General features: G+C 39.5%; 1 protein-coding gene across 1 annotated transcript in view; it reads left to right on the top strand.

Annotated features, from left to right (window-relative positions):
- The window catches only part of LOC122815930 (polyamine deacetylase HDAC10-like), a 752,749-nt gene that overhangs the window by 414,294 nt on the left and 317,124 nt on the right, over positions 1–21,331 (top strand). Inside the window, exon 9 of the mRNA XM_044088797.1 lies at positions 7,697–7,762. Within this exon, the coding sequence (XP_043944732.1) occupies positions 7,697–7,762 (66 nt within the window). The remainder of the gene's footprint in view (positions 1–7,696; positions 7,763–21,331) is intronic.

Here is a 21,331-nt window from a genome sequence, read left to right as displayed (position 1 = left end):
ACACTGTACCGCGATCTGCAGTAACAAGCTTTCCTCCCATACACCACTGATATCCCCTTATCCACACTGTACCGCGATCTGCAGTAACAAGCTTTCCTCCCATACACCACTGATATGCCCTTATCCACACTGTACCGCGATCTGCAGTAACAAGCTTTCCTCCCATACACCACTGATATCCCCTTATCCACACTGTACCGCGATCTGCAGTAACAAGCTTTCCTCCCATACACCACTGATATCCCCTTATCCACACTGTACCGCGATCTGCAGTAACAAGCTTTCCTCCCATACACCACTGATATCCCCTTATCCACACTGTACCGCGATCTGCAGTAACAAGCTTTCCTCCCATACACCACTGATATCCCCTTATCCACACTGTACCGCGATCTGCAGTAACAAGCTTTCCTCCCATACACCACTGATATCCCTTATCCACACTGTACCGCGATCTGCAGTAACAAGCTTTCCTCCCATACACCACTGATATCCCCTTATCCACACTGTACCGCGATCTGCAGTAACAAGCTTTCCTCCCATACACCACTGATATCCCCTTATCCACACTGTACCGCGATCTGCAGTAACAAGCTTTCCTCCCATACACCACTGATATCCCCTTATCCACACTGTACCGCGATCTGCAGTAACAAGCTTTCCTCCCATACACCACTGATATCCCCTTATCCACACTGTACCGCGATCTGCAGTAACAAGCTTTCCTCCCATACACCACTGATATCCCCTTATCCACACTGTACCGCGATCTGCAGTAACAAGCTTTCCTCCCATACACCACTGATATCCCCTTATCCACACTGTACCGCGATCTGCAGTAACAAGCTTTCCTCCCATACACCACTGATATCCCCTTATCCACACTGTACCGCGATCTGCAGTAACAAGCTTTCCTCCCATACACCACTGATATCCCCTTATCCACACTGTACCGCGATCTGCAGTAACAAGCTTTCCTCCCATACACCACTGATATCCCCTTATCCACACTGTACCGCGATCTGCAGTAACAAGCTTTCCTCCCATACACCACTGATATCCCCTTATCCACACTGTACCGCGATCTGCAGTAACAAGCTTTCCTCCCATACACCACTGATATCCCCTTATCCACACTGTACCGCGATCTGCAGTAACAAGCTTTCCTCCCATACACCACTGATATCCCCTTATCCACACTGTACCGCTGATCTGCAGTAACAAGCTTTCCTCCCATACACCACTGATATCCCCTTATCCACACTGTACCGCGATCTGCAGTAACAAGCTTTCCTCCCATACACCACTGATATCCCCTTATCCACACTGTACCGCGATCTGCAGTAACAAGCTTTCCTCCCATACACCACTGATATCCCCTTATCCACACTGTACCGCGATCTGCAGTAACAAGCTTTCCTCCCATACACCACTGATATCCCCTTATCCACACTGTACCGCGATCTGCAGTAACAAGCTTTCCTCCCATACACCACTGATATCCCCTTATCCACACTGTACCGCGATCTGCAGTAACAAGCTTTCCTCCCATACACCACTGATATCCCCTTATCCACACTGTACCGCGATCTGCAGTAACAAGCTTTCCTCCCATACACCACTGATATCCCCTTATCCACACTGTACCGCGATCTGCAGTAACAAGCTTTCCTCCCATACACCACTGATATCCCCTTATCCACACTGTACCGCGATCTGCAGTAACAAGCTTTCCTCCCATACACCACTGATATCCCCTTATCCACACTGTACCGCGATCTGCAGTAACAAGCTTTCCTCCCATACACCACTGATATCCCTTATCCACACTGTACCGTGATCTGCAGTAACAAGCTTTCCTCCCATACACCACTGATATCCCCTTATCCACACTGTACCGCGATCTGCAGTAACAAGCTTTCCTCCCATACACCACTGATATCCCCTTATCCACACTGTACCGCGATCTGCAGTAACAAGCTTTCCTCCCATACACCACTGATATCCCCTTATCCACACTGTACCGCGATCTGCAGTAACAAGCTTTCCTCCCATACACCACTGATATCCCTTATCCACACTGTACCGTGATCTGCAGTAACAAGCTTTCCTCCCATACACCACTGATATCCCTTATCCACACTGTACCGCGATCTGCAGTAACAAGCTTTCCTCCCATACACCACTGATATCCCCTTATCCACACTGTACCGCGATCTGCAGTAACAAGCTTTCCTCCCATACACCACTGATATCCCCTTATCCACACTGTACCGTGATCTGCAGTAACAAGCTTTCCTCCCATACACCACTGATATCCCCTTATCCACACTGTACCGCGATCTGCAGTAACAAGCTTTCCTCCCATACACCACTGATATCCCCTTATCCACACTGTACCGCGATCTGCAGTAACAAGCTTTCCTCCCATACACCACTGATATCCCCTTATCCACACTGTACCGCGATCTGCAGTAACAAGCTTTCCTCCCATACACCACTGATATCCCTTATCCACACTGTACCGCGATCTGCAGTAACAAGCTTTCCTCCCATACACCACTGATATCCCCTTATCCACACTGTACCGTGATCTGCAGTAACAAGCTTTCCTCCCATACACCACTGATATCCCCTTATCCACACTGTACCGCGATCTGCAGTAACAAGCTTTCCTCCCATACACCACTGATATCCCCTTATCCACACTGTACCGCGATCTGCAGTAACAAGCTTTCCTCCCATACACCACTGATATCCCCTTATCCACACTGTACCGCGATCTGCAGTAACAAGCTTTCCTCCCATACACCACTGATATCCCCTTATCCACACTGTACCGCGATCTGCAGTAACAAGCTTTCCTCCCATACACCACTGATATCCCCTTATCCACACTGTACCGCGATCTGCAGTAACAAGCTTTCCTCCCATACACCACTGATATCCCTTATCCACACTGTACCGCGATCTGCAGTAACAAGCTTTCCTCCCATACACCACTGATATCCCCTTATCCACACTGTACCGTGATCTGCAGTAACAAGCTTTCCTCCCATACACCACTGATATCCCCTTATCCACACTGTACCGCGATCTGCAGTAACAAGCTTTCCTCCCATACACCACTGATATCCCCTTATCCACACTGTACCGCGATCTGCAGTAACAAGCTTTCCTCCCATACACCACTGATATCCCCTTATCCACACTGTACCGCGATCTGCAGTAACAAGCTTTCCTCCCATACACCACTGATATCCCCTTATCCACACTGTACCGCGATCTGCAGTAACAAGCTTTCCTCCCATACACCACTGATATCCCCTTATCCACACTGTACCGCGATCTGCAGTAACAAGCTTTCCTCCCATACACCACTGATATCCCCTTATCCACACTGTACCGCGATCTGCAGTAACAAGCTTTCCTCCCATACACCACTGATATCCCCTTATCCACACTGTACCGCGATCTGCAGTAACAAGCTTTCCTCCCATACACCACTGATATCCCCTTATCCACACTGTACCGCGATCTGCAGTAACAAGCTTTCCTCCCATACACCACTGATATCCCCTTATCCACACTGTACCGCGATCTGCAGTAACAAGCTTTCCTCCCATACACCACTGATATCCCCTTATCCACACTGTACCGCGATCTGCAGTAACAAGCTTTCCTCCCATACACCACTGATATCCCCTTATCCACACTGTACCGCTGATCTGCAGTAACAAGCTTTCCTCCCATACACCACTGATATCCCCTTATCCACACTGTACCGCGATCTGCAGTAACAAGCTTTCCTCCCATACACCACTGATATCCCCTTATCCACACTGTACCGCGATCTGCAGTAACAAGCTTTCCTCCCATACACCACTGATATCCCCTTATCCACACTGTACCGCGATCTGCAGTAACAAGCTTTCCTCCCATACACCACTGATATCCCCTTATCCACACTGTACCGCGATCTGCAGTAACAAGCTTTCCTCCCATACACCACTGATATCCCCTTATCCACACTGTACCGCGATCTGCAGTAACAAGCTTTCCTCCCATACACCACTGATATCCCCTTATCCACACTGTACCGCGATCTGCAGTAACAAGCTTTCCTCCCATACACCACTGATATCCCCTTATCCACACTGTACCGTGATCTGCAGTAACAAGCTTTCCTCCCATACACCACTGATATCCCCTTATCCACACTGTACCGCGATCTGCAGTAACAAGCTTTCCTCCCATACACCACTGATATCCCCTTATCCACACTGTACCGCGATCTGCAGTAACAAGCTTTCCTCCCATACACCACTGATATCCCCTTATCCACACTGTACCGCGATCTGCAGTAACAAGCTTTCCTCCCATACACCACTGATATCCCCTTATCCACGCTGTACCGCGATCTGCAGTAACAAGCTTTCCTCCCATACACCACTGATATCCCCTTATCCACGCTGTACCATGATCTGCAGTAACAAGCTTTCCTCCCATACACCACTGATATCCCCTTATCCACACTGTACCGCGATCTGCAGTAACAAGCTTTCCTCCCATACACCACTGATATCCCCTTATCCACACTGTACCGCGATCTGCAGTAACAAGCTTTCCTCCCATACACCACTGATATCCCCTTATCCACACTGTACCGCGATCTGCAGTAACAAGCTTTCCTCCCATACACCACTGATATCCCCTTATCCACACTGTACCGCGATCTGCAGTAACAAGCTTTCCTCCCATACACCACTGATATCCCCTTATCCACACTGTACCGTGATCTGCAGTAACAAGCTTTCCTCCCATACACCACTGATATCCCCTTATCCACGCTGTACCGTGATCTGCAGTAACAAGCTTTCCTCCCATACACCACTGATATCCCCTTATCCACGCTGTACCGTGATCTGCAGTAACAAGCTTTCCTCCCATACACCACTGATATCCCCTTATCCACACTGTACCGCGATCTGCAGTAACAAGCTTTCCTCCCATACACCACTGATATCCCCTTATCCACACTGTACCGCGATCTGCAGTAACAAGCTTTCCTCCCATACACCACTGATATCCCCTTATCCACACTGTACCGCGATCTGCAGTAACAAGCTTTCCTCCCATACACCACTGATATCCCTTATCCACGCTGTACCGCGATCTGCAGTAACAAGCTTTCCTCCCATACACCACTGATATCCCCTTATCCACACTGTACCGCGATCTGCAGTAACAAGCTTTCCTCCCATACACCACTGATATCCCCTTATCCACACTGTACCGCGATCTGCAGTAACAAGCTTTCCTCCCATACACCACTGATATCCCCTTATCCACACTGTACCGCGATCTGCAGTAACAAGCTTTCCTCCCATACACCACTGATATCCCCTTATCCACACTGTACCGCGATCTGCAGTAACAAGCTTTCCTCCCATACACCACTGATATCCCCTTATCCACACTGTACCGCGATCTGCAGTAACAAGCTTTCCTCCCATACACCACTGATATCCCCTTATCCACACTGTACCGCGATCTGCAGTAACAAGCTTTCCTCCCATACACCACTGATATCCCTTATCCACACTGTACCGCGATCTGCAGTAACAAGCTTTCCTCCCATACACCACTGATATCCCCTTATCCACACTGTACCGCGATCTGCAGTAACAAGCTTTCCTCCCATACACCACTGATATCCCCTTATCCACACTGTACCGTGATCTGCAGTAACAAGCTTTCCTCCCATACACCACTGATATCCCCTTATCCACGCTGTACCGTGATCTGCAGTAACAAGCTTTCCTCCCATACACCACTGATATCCCCTTATCCACGCTGTACCGTGATCTGCAGTAACAAGCTTTCCTCCCATACACCACTGATATCCCCTTATCCACACTGTACCGCGATCTGCAGTAACAAGCTTTCCTCCCATACACCACTGATATCCCCTTATCCACACTGTACCGCGATCTGCAGTAACAAGCTTTCCTCCCATACACCACTGATATCCCCTTATCCACACTGTACCGCGATCTGCAGTAACAAGCTTTCCTCCCATACACCACTGATATCCCCTTATCCACGCTGTACCGCGATCTGCAGTAACAAGCTTTCCTCCCATACACCACTGATATCCCCTTATCCACACTGTACCGCGATCTGCAGTAACAAGCTTTCCTCCCATACACCACTGATATCCCCTTATCCACACTGTACCGTGATCTGCAGTAACAAGCTTTCCTCCCATACACCACTGATATCCCCTTATCCACACTGTACCGCGATCTGCAGTAACAAGCTTTCCTCCCATACACCACTGATATCCCCTTATCCACACTGTACCGCGATCTGCAGTAACAAGCTTTCCTCCCATACACCACTGATATCCCCTTATCCACACTGTACCGCGATCTGCAGTAACAAGCTTTCCTCCCATACACCACTGAAAAAACTCCGTACCTGCACTACCACAGGATCCCAAAATCAGCGACCTCTGTTCGCTAAATGGATTTTCAAGAAAGTGCATTTTCAGATTAATAAATGAAATGGACTTGTGTAACTGCATTTTGCTGAAGTGTAATTTCGATTGGTTAAAGTACAACTATATATATATATATATATATATATATATATATATATATATATATATATATGTATGTATCTATGGATCTAGGATGTTTGATCAAAAGATCAAACATCCAAATCCATTTAGGGTGAGCATACTTACGTGAAAGTGCTTTTCACCGAAGAAGCACTTTTGCGTAAGTATGCCTGTTGCCGAGGCTGTACTACGGTGCAGATAAGGGAAAATTCTCTTTTCCCCACTGTAGTGCAATCTTGGAGGGAGAATATTAAAGTAGGGGGGTGTGGGGGGCACAGCTCCACATGGGGTAGCAAGCCCCTACAGAAACGTAAATATAGTGTTTTTTTTTTTTATTAACACGCTTTAATGAAAGCGCTTTTTCGATGAAAGCGCTTTTGTTAAAGTGTGTTCGGTGGTTATGGATTCGGATGTTTGATCTTTTGATCAAACGTCCTAGATCCATATATATATATATATATATATATATATTTTTTTTTTTTTTTTGTGGATGACTACGAATTGTGACTATGCTCACCTTGCATTCACTGTAATATCATTAGGCTTCATTTTATTACAATTTTCACTCATTTGGCTTTATGCAGTCATTTGCAAATATCATATGTAGCACACACAGGATTATGAATCGCTACTAACCTGCGCTACTCTGCACATTGCTGATTTCAGCACATATGTGCACTGTGTACTTTGTATCTTGTGTGTGTGAATCCCAGTCATAGTGTGCAGTGCTGATGTTCATTGGATTTTACATGCTCCTGTGTGTATTGTTCCCTTAAGAAGCCTGTTTTTGGTATTGACTGGGCGATGGTATCGTACCTGTACTTTCTCTCGCTTAGGCAGATAGTACCTCAGCCCACTCTTTTCTTTCTAATAGACAGTTGGTGGCCACCTTATATTCAGACTCCTAACCAAAGCCAAATGTTGTACTGTTGGTCATTTGGAAAACTCAGGTCATTATGATACAAATGGTTGCCCTGTTGCTGTATCTGCATTACGCTAACAGTGCCAAAACATTGTTTTGATATGAATGGAGGTAACCTGATAATGTTTTGCTTATTTTCTTTTTCACAGATTGGGATGAAAACTGCTGACTATTTAACTGCTTTTTTTCATGTACTACTTCCAATAGCTTTCGAGGTAAGATATTTGTATACGTCTCACAGAACATTAACTAAGGCAGAATAAATATGTAAAAGTGTTGATTTTCTCAGGTAACTGAAGATAACTTATTGTGAATGAAATATATTTATTTTTATGTATATGGATTGCATCCTGCATCCTGCCTCATTGTCATTTTGTGTCTGGACCACATCATTTTACTTATGGGGTACTGTACCCATAAGATACCTTACGGAAACCCATTAGAATTATCTGTGTATCGGGTCTATTTTCAGTCTCATGCTCTTACCAGACCTTAGGCTTTCATGTGCTGCTTGTTTTTAACAAAACATTCAGGATAATTTTATTTGGGGTTATAGCCGTTAGTTACAATTTTGCTTTCTCTGAACATTGATATTCAGGATTAATTTTGTGTATGCTTAGCACAAGCTTTCTTGTCTGCAGAGTTTATTATCCATTTTATATTTGTTTTTGACTGCTTTTAAAAGGGCATTCTATTTTCCATTAAATGCACAGGCAAGGCATTTTAAGAAATAATGAAATATCATTTTTGAATACCTGTTAGTATATAGGAAGGTATTTATCTCACAGAGTTAACTCTGTAGTTTTATCTGCATACATGTAGTATAACATAACTGACTATATAACACAGTATTTAAGTCAATAGAAGATACAGAATGTAACAAACAACTGCTTCTATGGTAACATTATCAGACAGTTTCCTTATAACATATTTCTTCTTTCCTGAGTAAGCTGTAATTACTGACTGTTCTGACATTAAAACATCTACAGTGATCTAGGACAAATCCACAACAAACCTGCAATTAAGAAAAAATGTGGGCTATCAACCTTCAGCTCATTTAATACTTTTATTGAATTATCACTTACAACATAGGCAAACATACATTTATATAAAAGAAAACAAACCATGTTAACATGCTCATATTTATACAATTGTCATCAATCCAACATTATATAAATTGATTAATTCCTGTCTTCAATTAAATTTCACTCTTACTGCAAAAAAGATACTCACGAAGCTTTAACAGCCACTTAAATATGGCTTTGTAACTCATGACTCACAACTCAACCCAAAAAAAGATCAAACTACTTATTTTTCCCCCAAATCCCTCTCCCATGAAAAAAACAAAATTTGAAGGCCTCTCTCTTGATAATACAACCATTATAGTTACTGCTCATCATACCTCTCAACCTCTTAGAGCAAGAACTCTGGACAAAGCCATAAATAATGGTGGTGGGGGGGCAAAGGCTCAAAAATAGTTTTTAAATATTGCTCTTACAAACTTAGAAAACTGATAGCATAATAGGTTTTGCATTAGCATGAATTTTCTGAAGACTACAAAGTCTGAAATTCAAATGTCTGTCATTATTTTCTGACTTTAATCTTTAAAAAGTTGCTAGTGATTTGTCAGAAAACCAAAAATATAAGGCAGAAATCTGGACATTCTGCAAAAATCTGTACAGTTGACAGGTATGCTTCTCATAGCAAACTATTAGGTGTGATAGTGGATGATAATCTTACATTTGACCTGCATATACAAAATTGCATAACAAAAACTTATCAAAAAACTATATTATTTACAAATGTATGAGGGTATTATATGTAATACGTATTTATTTTTTCCTATTTTGGTAGTTTGGTCAACTTGAAATGCATATCAATTAATATAAATGGATTAAATAATGGCTGTAAAAGGGAAAGCTTTTATAATTTTTTTTAAGTATTTCATTCCCAAGTTATCTTTTTACAGGAAAAACATTTAATAAAGGAAGATATGGATGGACTTAATACTAAACACTATTCTGTATTGACTAGCTCTTATTATAAGCAAAAGAGAAGAGGGGTGGTTATTTTATGGAAAAATAATTTGCCTCTACCTAAAATCCTGAATATATTTAGTGATGAAAAATGCATGTTTTGTTCAGTGACTGTATGGATTCAGAGGAAACTATACACTTTTATTAATGTCTGTTGGATACCTGGATTGGGAATATAAACACGTAAACAACATTTGGCAGAAATAATACGAATATGGTGCTGCGGTAGCATTGTCGCCTCATAGCGAGACGTTGTCCCATTCGATTCTCAGCTAGAACGTCTTCTGTGTGGAGGCATACATGAATGGGGCATGCCTTCATTGAAGGTTGTGTGTCAGAGCTGGTAACCTGGTATGTAAATATCCACTACCAATTATTAGCGGACTGGAGTTCCGCTGTGGCGACCCCTAACCGGGAAAAGCCGAAAGACACAAACAAATCAAAGGGAAACCTTAGTTTTGCTGGTGACTTTAATTGTATTTTATCTGACAAGGATACTAACACTAGCTATAAAAGGAAGAAACCTGCCCCAGTCAAGGCTTTGATGGAGTTCGCTGACCTATATAATATGAAAGAGATAAATTAGTTTTCAATACCAGACTCACTCTTCTTTATACATTTCTCAGACGGGCGTGGGACACAGCCATGAATAGACAGAGTATATCTTTCAAATGAGATCACTAGTAGTATAGATAATGTTAAAGTAGTCTCTTGCCCACTGTCAGATCATAAAGCTATAACATTTGGAGTTATATTGAATTCTAATAACATCCCAATTAAAAGGATTCCTGCATATATAACCAATAAAAAAATATTTTAAGGAGTTCTTAAATAAAGAAATTCCAAGCGTTTATTGAAATTAATCATACAGGTAAAACCACAGAGATTTTTGTATAGGACTGTTTAAAAGCACACCTTTTTGGCAAAATTACAAGTCAATATGCACAAAAAAAGAAACTATGGGACAAGGAAGTGATAGATTTGCAGGAGAAAATTGATAACTTAAAATTAGAGAGTTAAAAAGGAAATAATAACAACAGAAAAAATAAATAGCTTAAACAGTAAATATTTAGAAATTTTACAAACTATGATAAAGTTAGAAAAGATTCAAATAATTAATCATTCCCTAAATCCTAAATTCTAAATCCATGCATAAATTGGCTACTAGAACAAACATGAAGGTTACTTAAAATGAATAAAAACATTTTTGAAAAAAAAGAAGTTTACTGAAATATAAGATATTCAAGATGTTTTCAGGTCTCATTTTAATAAGATTAATTAACACAAATCAACAATGGATGCACAAGATCTAATTAAAACATTTATAAAAATATATACTGAAATAGACTGTCAGAAGATCAAATAAAAGTAATTGACAAGCCTATATCTGAACTCAAAATTCAAATTAATAAATTAAAACCCAGTAAGGCACCTGGAAATGATTGTATAATACCAGAACTTTAAAAAAGGATGACTAAGAATGCTTTGAGTATTTTACTAGAGATATTTTCAATAGTTAAAGGACTTATGAAGGTACCACCATCCTGGAAATACACCCTAATATCCCAAATTTTAAAACCTGACAAGGACTCAACACAATGTTCTTCATGTACAATAACTTCATTACTAAATGTAGATTATATAATATTCATGGTAATTTATGCCTCTATAATTAAACAATTTCTTCCATTGATAATCAGTGATCAGACTGGGTTTATAATGAACAGGAGCACCTATGATAATACCAAGGGAATACTATCAATAATTGGTTATACCAATAATTCAAAAAAGAACTAACTTTGGTTAGTCTTGATATTAATAGTGCATTTGATTCAGTTAAATGGGAGTACTTACTATAATTATTGTAGGAATGAAAAGTTTCAAACAAGTTCTTATAGTTAATCAAACTTATCTATGAAAACTCCTTTGCATACATTAAGACAGGCTTATATACTTCCAAATCAATCATGATTACTAAATGTACTAAACAGGGTTGTCCCTTGTCCCCGTTGCTTTTTGCTGTAGCTATAGAACCTTTTGCAAATTATATAAGATCGAATAAAACATCAAAGCCATACTAATAAATAATAATTTAATCCCCAAAATACAATTATTTGCAGATGACATCCTAATAACTTTGACTAATTGTAGTTCTTCTCTTATTGCAGCATTCCAAGCAATAGAAATATTCCCAAAGAAATTGGGTCTCAGTTTTAATGGGAATAAGACTGAACTACTATCTGTTAAGTATAATTTTAATAAAATAGATAAGAAATTACATAAATGCATTGTGAAAGATGGTAAAATCACTTACTTTGGGATAAGCTTGTCTGATAATGTTAAAGATGTAACAACCCTTAATTATAATAATATCTTAAATTCCAGAAAGCAAACTCTTAATAAATGGAATAACCTTTTCACTTTGTAAGAGAGACTCTCCTTAATTAAACTGATTATCTTTCTAAAATTCCATATATAATGCCGTCTTTATCCCTCCCACTCCCAAAACATGTAAAAGAGTAGAATTCTTTGTTTCTTAAATTTTTATGGTTTCCTAATAAACCTAGATTGGCTTTAAACCATCACATTAGAGACTGGACGTCACGTGTTATTGTTCTTCCAGATTTAGAATGATATTCCTTATCCTCGATTATTAAGGCAACAATTTATTGGTTAAATAACAATTATAATGCCAAATGGAAATACTTTCAGGGAGGTATTTTGTGTAAATCCAATAATTTAACAAAATCATATCATACTAAAATAGCTACTAATAAATCTCATTAGTTAGCAAAAGACTATTTTATAGAAAACAAAAACAAACCTGTTAACTTTTATTATATTAATACAATAACAACCTCCTTTAAAATGTTCATTTTCAGGAACCATGAATATAAAGCATGGATTTTTTTAATTAAGAATTGCCTACACTCAAAATAGCATTAATACATTTAATTTAGCAACAATGACTACATTTAAAGACAAAAACCTGTTATACTGGTATCAATTACTAGACAATGGGAAGTTACAAAATGTTGACCATATCATTAATACGTTTGAGTTAAGCAAAGACATGTAGTTAGAAATTCAAAATTGTAGACAATTAGTTGAACATAAGATTAAGCTAATGCAACCAATAGTTAGAATTTTTTCCTCACATTCATTGATTTATTCATTATTGTAATCCACCAGAATATAATTGGAAAGGGATTTCCATCTAAAATATATAAGGTACTTAAGAAATCAACAGTACATCACAGAGAAAGCAATTCAGGTTATTTTACACTTGTTAATAATAACTCCCCAAGTGAAGATGATAAAAAACTAATACTCCAATCTTCAAAATAAACTGCTTCATCACTAAAGTAGGGGATATTCTCTTGGAAGTTCTTACACAAAACCTTTATCATACCACATAAAGCTGAATTAATGTTTAATAAAGACATAGGATGCTGGAGATGTAAACTAAATGTTAAAGCTGAATGGCACATATTGGGATAATATGAATTCTCTCTTACAGTCTGTTTTTAATGAAAATTATATGCTGACCAAATCTCTTATTTTATTTAATATACCCAATCCCACTTGTGTCATGAAAATAAAATACCCTCTTTTATGGAGTATCTTAACATTAGCAAGAAAAGTCATCCCAAATCCTGGCAGAATCAGACAACCCCTACTGTGAAGGAATTTGTACACCTGGCAACTGAAGTTTGTCATGTTGAACTTATCATGATTAAGACAAGAACATCTAGAATCACCTCTTCATATAACATATGGTTGAAATTCAAAGAATGTCTGGATAAGAAGACTTTTGGGGTTGGGAGGGTGGCTAATGGTTAAGGTGTTTGCCTTACAAACACCAAGTGCAAGGTTTGAGTCTCACAAGGGATAATTGGCTAGGCTTAAAATGACCCACAAGGGCAGTTAGCCTAGTACTAATCTGTGAACCTATAATCTATGAATTAACAACTACTCTTATCACACTTCTTTTTCTGTTTAAAAAGTTTTGTTTTATAGTAGACAGCATTGTAATAGTTATTTTAGTTGTTAATTATTATTGCTCTTTTAGATATGTATATTTGCTTTATAATATTTCTATTATCACATATAAATGTTTTGTTGTTAAAATTTTCAATAAAAACAATTAAGAAAAAAACAATGATGCTTTACAGAGCCAAAAGCTTTCTCACTGGTGCAACTAAAACTACACCTGGCACTACTTATCTCCTCCCCACACTTCTTTATGGTGCTCCCATCCTTGCTAACCTCCAGGCATGACAAGCTACACTTGGTACTACATATCTCCTCCCCACACTTCTTTATGGTGCTCTCATGACAAGCTACACTTGGTACTACTTATCTCCTCCCCACACTTCTTTATGGTGCTCCCATCCTTACTAACCTCCAGTCATGACAAGCTACACTTGGTACTACTTATCTCCTCTCCACACTTCATTATGGTGCTCCCATCCTTGCTAACCTCCAGGTATGACAAGCTACACTTGGCACTACTTATCTCCTCCCCACACTTCTTTATGGTGCTCCATCCTTACTAACCTCCAGGCATGACAAGTTACACATGGCACTACCCATCTCCCCCCCACACTCCTTTATGGTGCTCCCATCCTTACTAACCTCCAGGCATGACAAGCTACACTTGGTACTTATCTCCTCCCCACACTTCTTTATGGTGCTCCCATCCTTGCTAACCTCCAGGCATGACAAGCTACACTTGGCACTACTTATCTCCTACCCACATTTCTTTATGGTGCTCCCATCCCTACTAACCTCCAGGCATGCCAAGCTACACTTGGTACTACTTATCTCCTCCCCACACTTCTTTATGGTGCTCCCATCCTTGCTAACCTCCAGGCATGACAAGCTACACTTGGCACTACTTATCTCCTCCCCAGACTTCTTTATGGTGCTCCCATCCTTACTAACCTCCAGGTGTGACAAGCTACACTTGGTACTACTTATCTCCTCCCCACACTTCTTTATGGTGCTCCCATCCTTGCTAACCACCAGGCATGACAAGCTACACTTGGTACTACTTATCTCCTCCCCACACTTCTTTATGGTGCTCCCATCCTTGCTAACCTCCAGGCATGACAAGCTACACTTGGCAGTACTTATCTCCTCCCCACACTTCTTTATGGTGCTCCCATCCCTACTAACCTCCAGGCATGACAAGCTGCACTTGGTACTACTTATCTCCTCCCCACACTTCTTTATGGTGCTCCCATCCTTGTAACCTCCAGGCATGACAAGCTACACTTGGTAGTACTTATCTCCTCCCCACACTTCTTTATGGTGCTCCCATCCTTGCTAACCTCCAGGCATGACAAGCTACACTTGTCACTACTTATCTCCTCCCCACACTTCTTTATGGTGCTCCCATCCTTACTAACCTCCAGGCATGACAAGCTACACTTGGTACTACTTATCTCCTCCCCACACTTCTTTATGGTGCTCCCATCATTACTAACCTGCAAGCTTCACAAAAATTAAAACTTGAATGATGCTATAACAAAGTTGTTAAATTTGCAGCAAATACCTCTTTTAGAACCCACCACTGTATAGCACTGAAATCCCTAAATTGGTTAGAACTGCCACATCAGCTAATATATACACAGCTTCTTACCACCTATAACATTTTTCAGCATCCATCTGCCTCTCCAGCACTAAAGAAAATACATTCTACATAAATATGTCCCCATTTGGTCATTAGGAGCCAGTGACCAAAGCTCTTGTCTGTCCACAAACCTATCAAATCTGCTGGGCATTGTCTGCATTCATACAAGGTTACTAAAGTCTGGAACTCCTTACCTGTATCTATCAGGTCTGTACCCTCCATCCCATCTTTCAAAACCACTCTGAAAGACTTCCTATGTAAAAATCTCTCTCTGATGTTGCTCAGAACTGGGATAAACTATGTCCTTAATGTGAACGCGTACCTCTCTATTCCTTACACCTCCTTACTCTCCCTTCTCCACTTACTTCCTTAATTCTATCAATTTCTCTTCTCTGACTTTCTTTCTAAATATACCATAAGCCTGTTTTTTCCCTTACTTCATATTGCACCCTATTGATATTAGACTCACTTACCTTAATTTCTTTATAAACTGTCTAAAATTTCTCGTATTGATTTTTAACCAATGTTTTTATATTATGTTTAATTTGTTATAATTATTTAAACTGCGGATGTTTTGTTTTATTTTTAAAGATTGTAAAATTATTGTTCTTAAAGTTTTTTGTAATAATTTGGAGCTTTTCTCCCTGGGTCACTGCTGGAAATTGACTTCTACCCTGTCAGACTTTCCTAGTAATCAAATATCAATAAATAAATAATAAATAAGTAAAACATTATTCTGCATGTATCATTCCGGCAATTTCCTTTTTTTTCTATGCAGTTCTCTCCTACTCTTCTCTAAAGCTCTCACGTCCAGTTATTTTTTCTCTGTTACAGTATTTACTACTTCAGTTAGGTTGGTTTAGAGTTTTATTTCCATTTTCTAGTAATTGCTTTTTTTGGGCAGCAACCAGAATTACACTTAACAAGGCCGTACTATGTCTAGGCAGTTCACATCCTGCATCCCAGCTCAAAAGAATCATTTCTTCAGTTGCATCCTTTTGCTCACTTAATATTTCTGACAGAGTGCTCTGTAGGGTATTTTAATGTCTGCCAACTCATTACACTCCCAAAACCTATGTTCCCAGTTACCTTTTTCTTCCCCATCACACCTCTAACATTTGCCATCTATCTGAAGAAAAATTCTTTGGAGTCTGCTTGTGTTATAAAAGTACCTATGCAAACACTTCCAAGCAAAATTCCTGAATCTTCTAGACTTTGTTGCATATTTGGGAGCCATGCATATGTCTTTTCATTGTTTTCTTGTGAATTACTTATACAATATCTTTTCTTAGTATTTCTACCCTCCCCTGATTGATTCCTACAGTTATATTGCATTATTTATATGCCCTATCAATTACCACTTGTTTAACATCAGCTTCTGTTTGAAATTCAACTAAAATTCTTCCTGAGCAGATCTTTATCTTAGGATTCCCCTATCCATTTCTCTTTGCCTATACTTTGATATCAATCCCTGATAGGAAAGGCAGTCTCTCGCCTGCAGTCCAAATATCTTATTGGCTTTTTCTATTTATTTTCTCTCTCTCTCTCTCTCTCTCTCTATAGTTATTTGCTCCCAATACCTTGTTTCCTTTGCCAGTTTTCTTCAGTAAATTCAAGCCCCTGCTTGCCTATTATCTGTACCCCTAATTGCAGTCATCCCTATCAGTGGAATCTTCTTTCTCCATTCTCCTCTTGGCTTAGTTCTTGGAATACTTTCTACTACTTTATGAATATAATATCCTATAGGGATGTTGTTATTCTCCTTAAGGGTCTGCATGTAAAATCCCACTCTGTCCTTATTTCTTGACTCCCCCCTGCTTCATCATCATTCCTTTACACTCTGAATTATTGTTTTCTGCTAGTGTTATGTATGTGGGCCTCAACTGTCTAGCTCTAACATATCCCTTCAAATCAGGCAATTCTAAGCCACCTTGTTCTATTGGAAGGCTCAACTTATCCCACCTGATCCTTGTTGTCTGCCCCTCCTGGATAAAACCCTTCAACTCCTTATTAATTAATATCCACAATTAACCCACAGTTCATGATGAAATAAAATAAAGTGAATTGGAACAGTGTGTGAGTAAAACCAGAATTTTGTGTCACCAACAATGAGCATTTCATTGTAAAACAATAAATGTTTTTGTCTCTGCACCTTTTGTCTTTATTAGACCAAAAAACACCTGTGAAAGAAAAATTATATGAGTAATGACCAAAATATAAATGACTAATCATTAAAACCAGAATCTGGGAAGCAGAACTCATTTCAACTAACTCAAACTAATGAAATTGCACTTCACCAAGACATCATAAATATTAGGCATAACTATGCTGAGAAAAATGAGCTAGGCATTACCACATAATACAATAGTGAGAACAATTAATTATATGCAAACATCTGTGCGTATGGGGAATATGCTGCAGGTATCTGCAGATGTGGACGTCTGCACACCTCCAGCACACCGGTACTTTTAAATATGCTAGCTTTGAAGTTGTACTATTTTGGAGTAATAAAAAGCAGGAACTCTTTTTAATGTGAATTGTGTGATGTCAGAGTTAGTATTTTTAGTAATTGGGGTGTGGAAAAATACTTCAGTCACATGCAGTTTGAGTGTAGAATGTTGTGTGTGTGCACAGCATTACACATGTATAGACTTTTTAGCAGAATGCAATTATTATGTAAGCTATTTATTTGTAACATTAGGCATACCAAGTTATTTTAACTTACTGATTCTTATTCCCAACGACTCCCAGCTGAATACTTACAAATAGCATCAGATGTTATAGCCTACCCTATCTCAATCTTGATAAACAGAAGTATAACAGAGTCTAAAATCCCATCTCTTTGGAAAATATCACATGTCATCCCACTTCACAAGGGTGGCTCCTCCACGGAAATTTCAAACTTTAGACCTATAGCGATAATGTCCCCAATAGCAAAAATAATGGAAAGGTGTGTTCACAAGCAACTCCTACACTATCTCACCCTAAACAATCTTTTGTCCAAAACCCAACATGGCTTTCGCCCCCATCATAGTACAACTACCACCCTCCTCTCCTTTGTTGACTCAGTCAACTGTAACCGTAATAACAAACTAATTACTTCTGCTCTCTTTCTGGACTTGTCAAAAGCCTTTGACATGGTTAATCACCAACTATTGCTCCACACCCTCGAAACTCTTCACCTTGACAACTCAGCCCTAAGCTGGTTTAATGCTTACCTTTCTGGTAGACAACAAGCAGTCCAGTGGCAAAGCAAGCTATCTCATTTACTACCTAACACCATAGGAGTTCCCCAAGGCTCTATACTTGGTCCCCTTCTTTTCTCTGTATTCATAAATGATCTCTATTCAGTCATCCCTAAAGCCACCTGCATTCAATATGCAGATGACTCCACACTGATCTGCTCTGATGTTTCTCTCCATAATCTCCAAGTAGTTACCCAAAACTGCTTTGCTGCGGTTGAAACATGGTTCATAGAAAGAAACTTATCCTGAATCCAACTAAAACCAAGCTACTACTAATTTTACTCACCTCAGCCACTTCCTTAGGACAACACCCTCCACTTACTAATAATAGGACCTTCCACGTTCAGTCCACTAATGGCACCATCATAGAGCCTGTCACAAACACCAAACTACTAGGTGTCACTATCGCTCACAAGCTCAAATTTGACATACACATCAGTCAAACTATAAAAACTGTAAACAAGAAACTTGGTTCCATGTACAGAATTAAGAACTTTCTAACTCCCAATACCAAACTAACCATTGCACGTACACACCTTCTCTCCACCCTACTGTATGCCTCTCCGGTAATCTCCTTCCTCAATAAAACTGAGCTCAATAAACTCTCTATGACTTACAACCATATTGCCAAGTTCGTAACAGGAGAACCGTACCATACTCATCACTGCCTAAACCTAAAGAAACTTGCCTGGTTAGAACTTCCCAATCTTCTTAAACTTAACCAACTTACTGAAGCATTTAAAATAATTAATGAACCAAATAAAACCCCCTCACTGAGCAAACTTTTAACCCCCTATTCCAATCTCAGCTGCCTCCGATCTTCAAATAGTGTCCTGGTACAAACTATGAAATCTAATAACTTAGGTGGGGATGCTCTTTATGCTAATTCCATTGGAAAACTATGGAATTCCCTTCCTAATAACCTAAGATTAACTACCTCCCTTAGCCAGTTCAAAAGTAACCTTAAATTATTCTTAAAAGCTCACTGGCTATGTCCTTGTACTAAACCGGACTAGTCCTAAAAGTCCCTATACCCTCCATGTTATTTCCCAATGCCATCTCTCTCTTCTCTTTTTCCACTAGTGCCCTACTATACTATGTTTATATGATCTCTAGCTCCTCTTAACTGCCTTCTCCTCATAATTCTCTATGAGCGTGTTATGGGATAAAACTTTACCCTTCTCCGCGGAGCTTATAATTTAATCTTCAATATTGTCTAGAGAACCCCTTTTTTCACTTACCCACATATTACATGAATTACTCAATTTATAGCTATGTTTTAAATTGATATCTCTTCCTACCATGTTATCCTGAATTTTTTTCTGTATGTAAACCAAAGTCTTGTTTTTATTTACGTGGAGATTTTCTCCTTGGAACTATTATGAAATTGATATGTTTAAGTTGTGTCTCATCCTACCATGTAATCATGAAATTATTGAAATGTAACTCAAAGTCTTGTTTTTACTGTGGAGCTTTTCTCCCCAGGTCTCTGCTGAAAATGGATATGTATCCAGTTGGACTAACCCGGTAAACAAATGTAAAATAAAATAAATAAATAAATAAATTATTTGTAATAGTACTAAATCTCAACGTCTGATTACGGATTTTAGCTGTTAATGAAAGGTATGCACGGATTTGATTGATACCATTCAAACAAATGAAAAGAACAGCGTATCTGTTTGTAGATGCTTAAGAATGATGTCCCACAGGAAATCCCATATTATCTTATAGCTTAGAAAGTCAGTTTTCAGTAGTTTTACATGATGTTTGCTACTGTTTGTGTCTTTCGGCTTTTCCCGGTTAGGGGTTGCCACAGTGGAACTCCGGTCCGCTAATGATTGGCAGTTGATTTTTTTACGTACCGGCTTGCCAGGTCTGATGCACAACCTTCAACGAAGGTACACCCATTCACGCATGTCTCCACGCAGAAGACGCTCTAGCTGAGAATCGAACCAGACAGCATCTTACTGTGAGGCGACAACGATACCGCAGCACCACCACCGCGGGTCTGTATGATGTTTGCTACTCTGATTCATAATTATATGTGATTACTGTAATGGGAGTAATGCATTGCCTCACTAATTTGTACTGTGGTAGATTATAGTAGTTTTCATCCTTCAGTTTTCTTTAGTTTGTTTTACACTCTTGTAAAATGAGACTATATTGACTGCAGTATATACCATTTTTATGCTTTTGTCATATTTATGATAATCAGCCTTTTTTTACATTGCATTTCAAAGAATGTAACTACTTAAAGGTTTGTTGTTTTGAAGTCATAATTTTATTTCATACAAATGAAATTCATTATTTCAGTAGGAACCCCAAATATCTGTGTATGTGTGTGTGTGTGTGTGTGTGTGTGTGTGTGTGTGTGTGTGTGTGCTTGTGCACAATGTATTAATTTTTAATTTTACCTTTAGCAATGTTGTAAAATTAATACCTCCCCTTATAGCCTTAAGAAGTATCACCCAGCTAAGATTTTGTATGACTGATATGAATGCAATTGCTACATAACCCAGTTAATACCTGGAATATTTGTAGAATGACCGTCACCTGACCATCTGATATGGAATGTTAGTATTTAGAATGTCATCACTATAAATGTGACAGAGTGGTCAGTGTTGCAGACCTACAGTAGTTGTCTGTCCAGTTCACTTCTTAACTGGGATGACTTCTGTACAGAGCCTGCAAATTTCTCCCATGTCAAGGATTAATTTTTCTGCCTTACCTGAGTAGTGACAGGATAGGTTCTGGCTTCCCTGCAGTGCTTCATTGAATTAAATAGTTGTCCAAAGAATGAATTAATGCATGAATCACCAAACTGTTATAAACAGTCTTATAGATGAAACACAGAATTTTCCATTT

This window comes from Protopterus annectens, chromosome 11.part0, assembly GCF_019279795.1.
Source record: "Protopterus annectens isolate FY-2018-M chromosome 11.part0, PAN1.0, whole genome shotgun sequence".
Lineage (NCBI taxonomy): Eukaryota > Metazoa > Chordata > Ceratodontiformes > Protopteridae > Protopterus > Protopterus annectens.
Note: the sequence above shows the minus strand (reverse complement) of the source record. Positions and strands in the feature narration are given on the sequence as shown.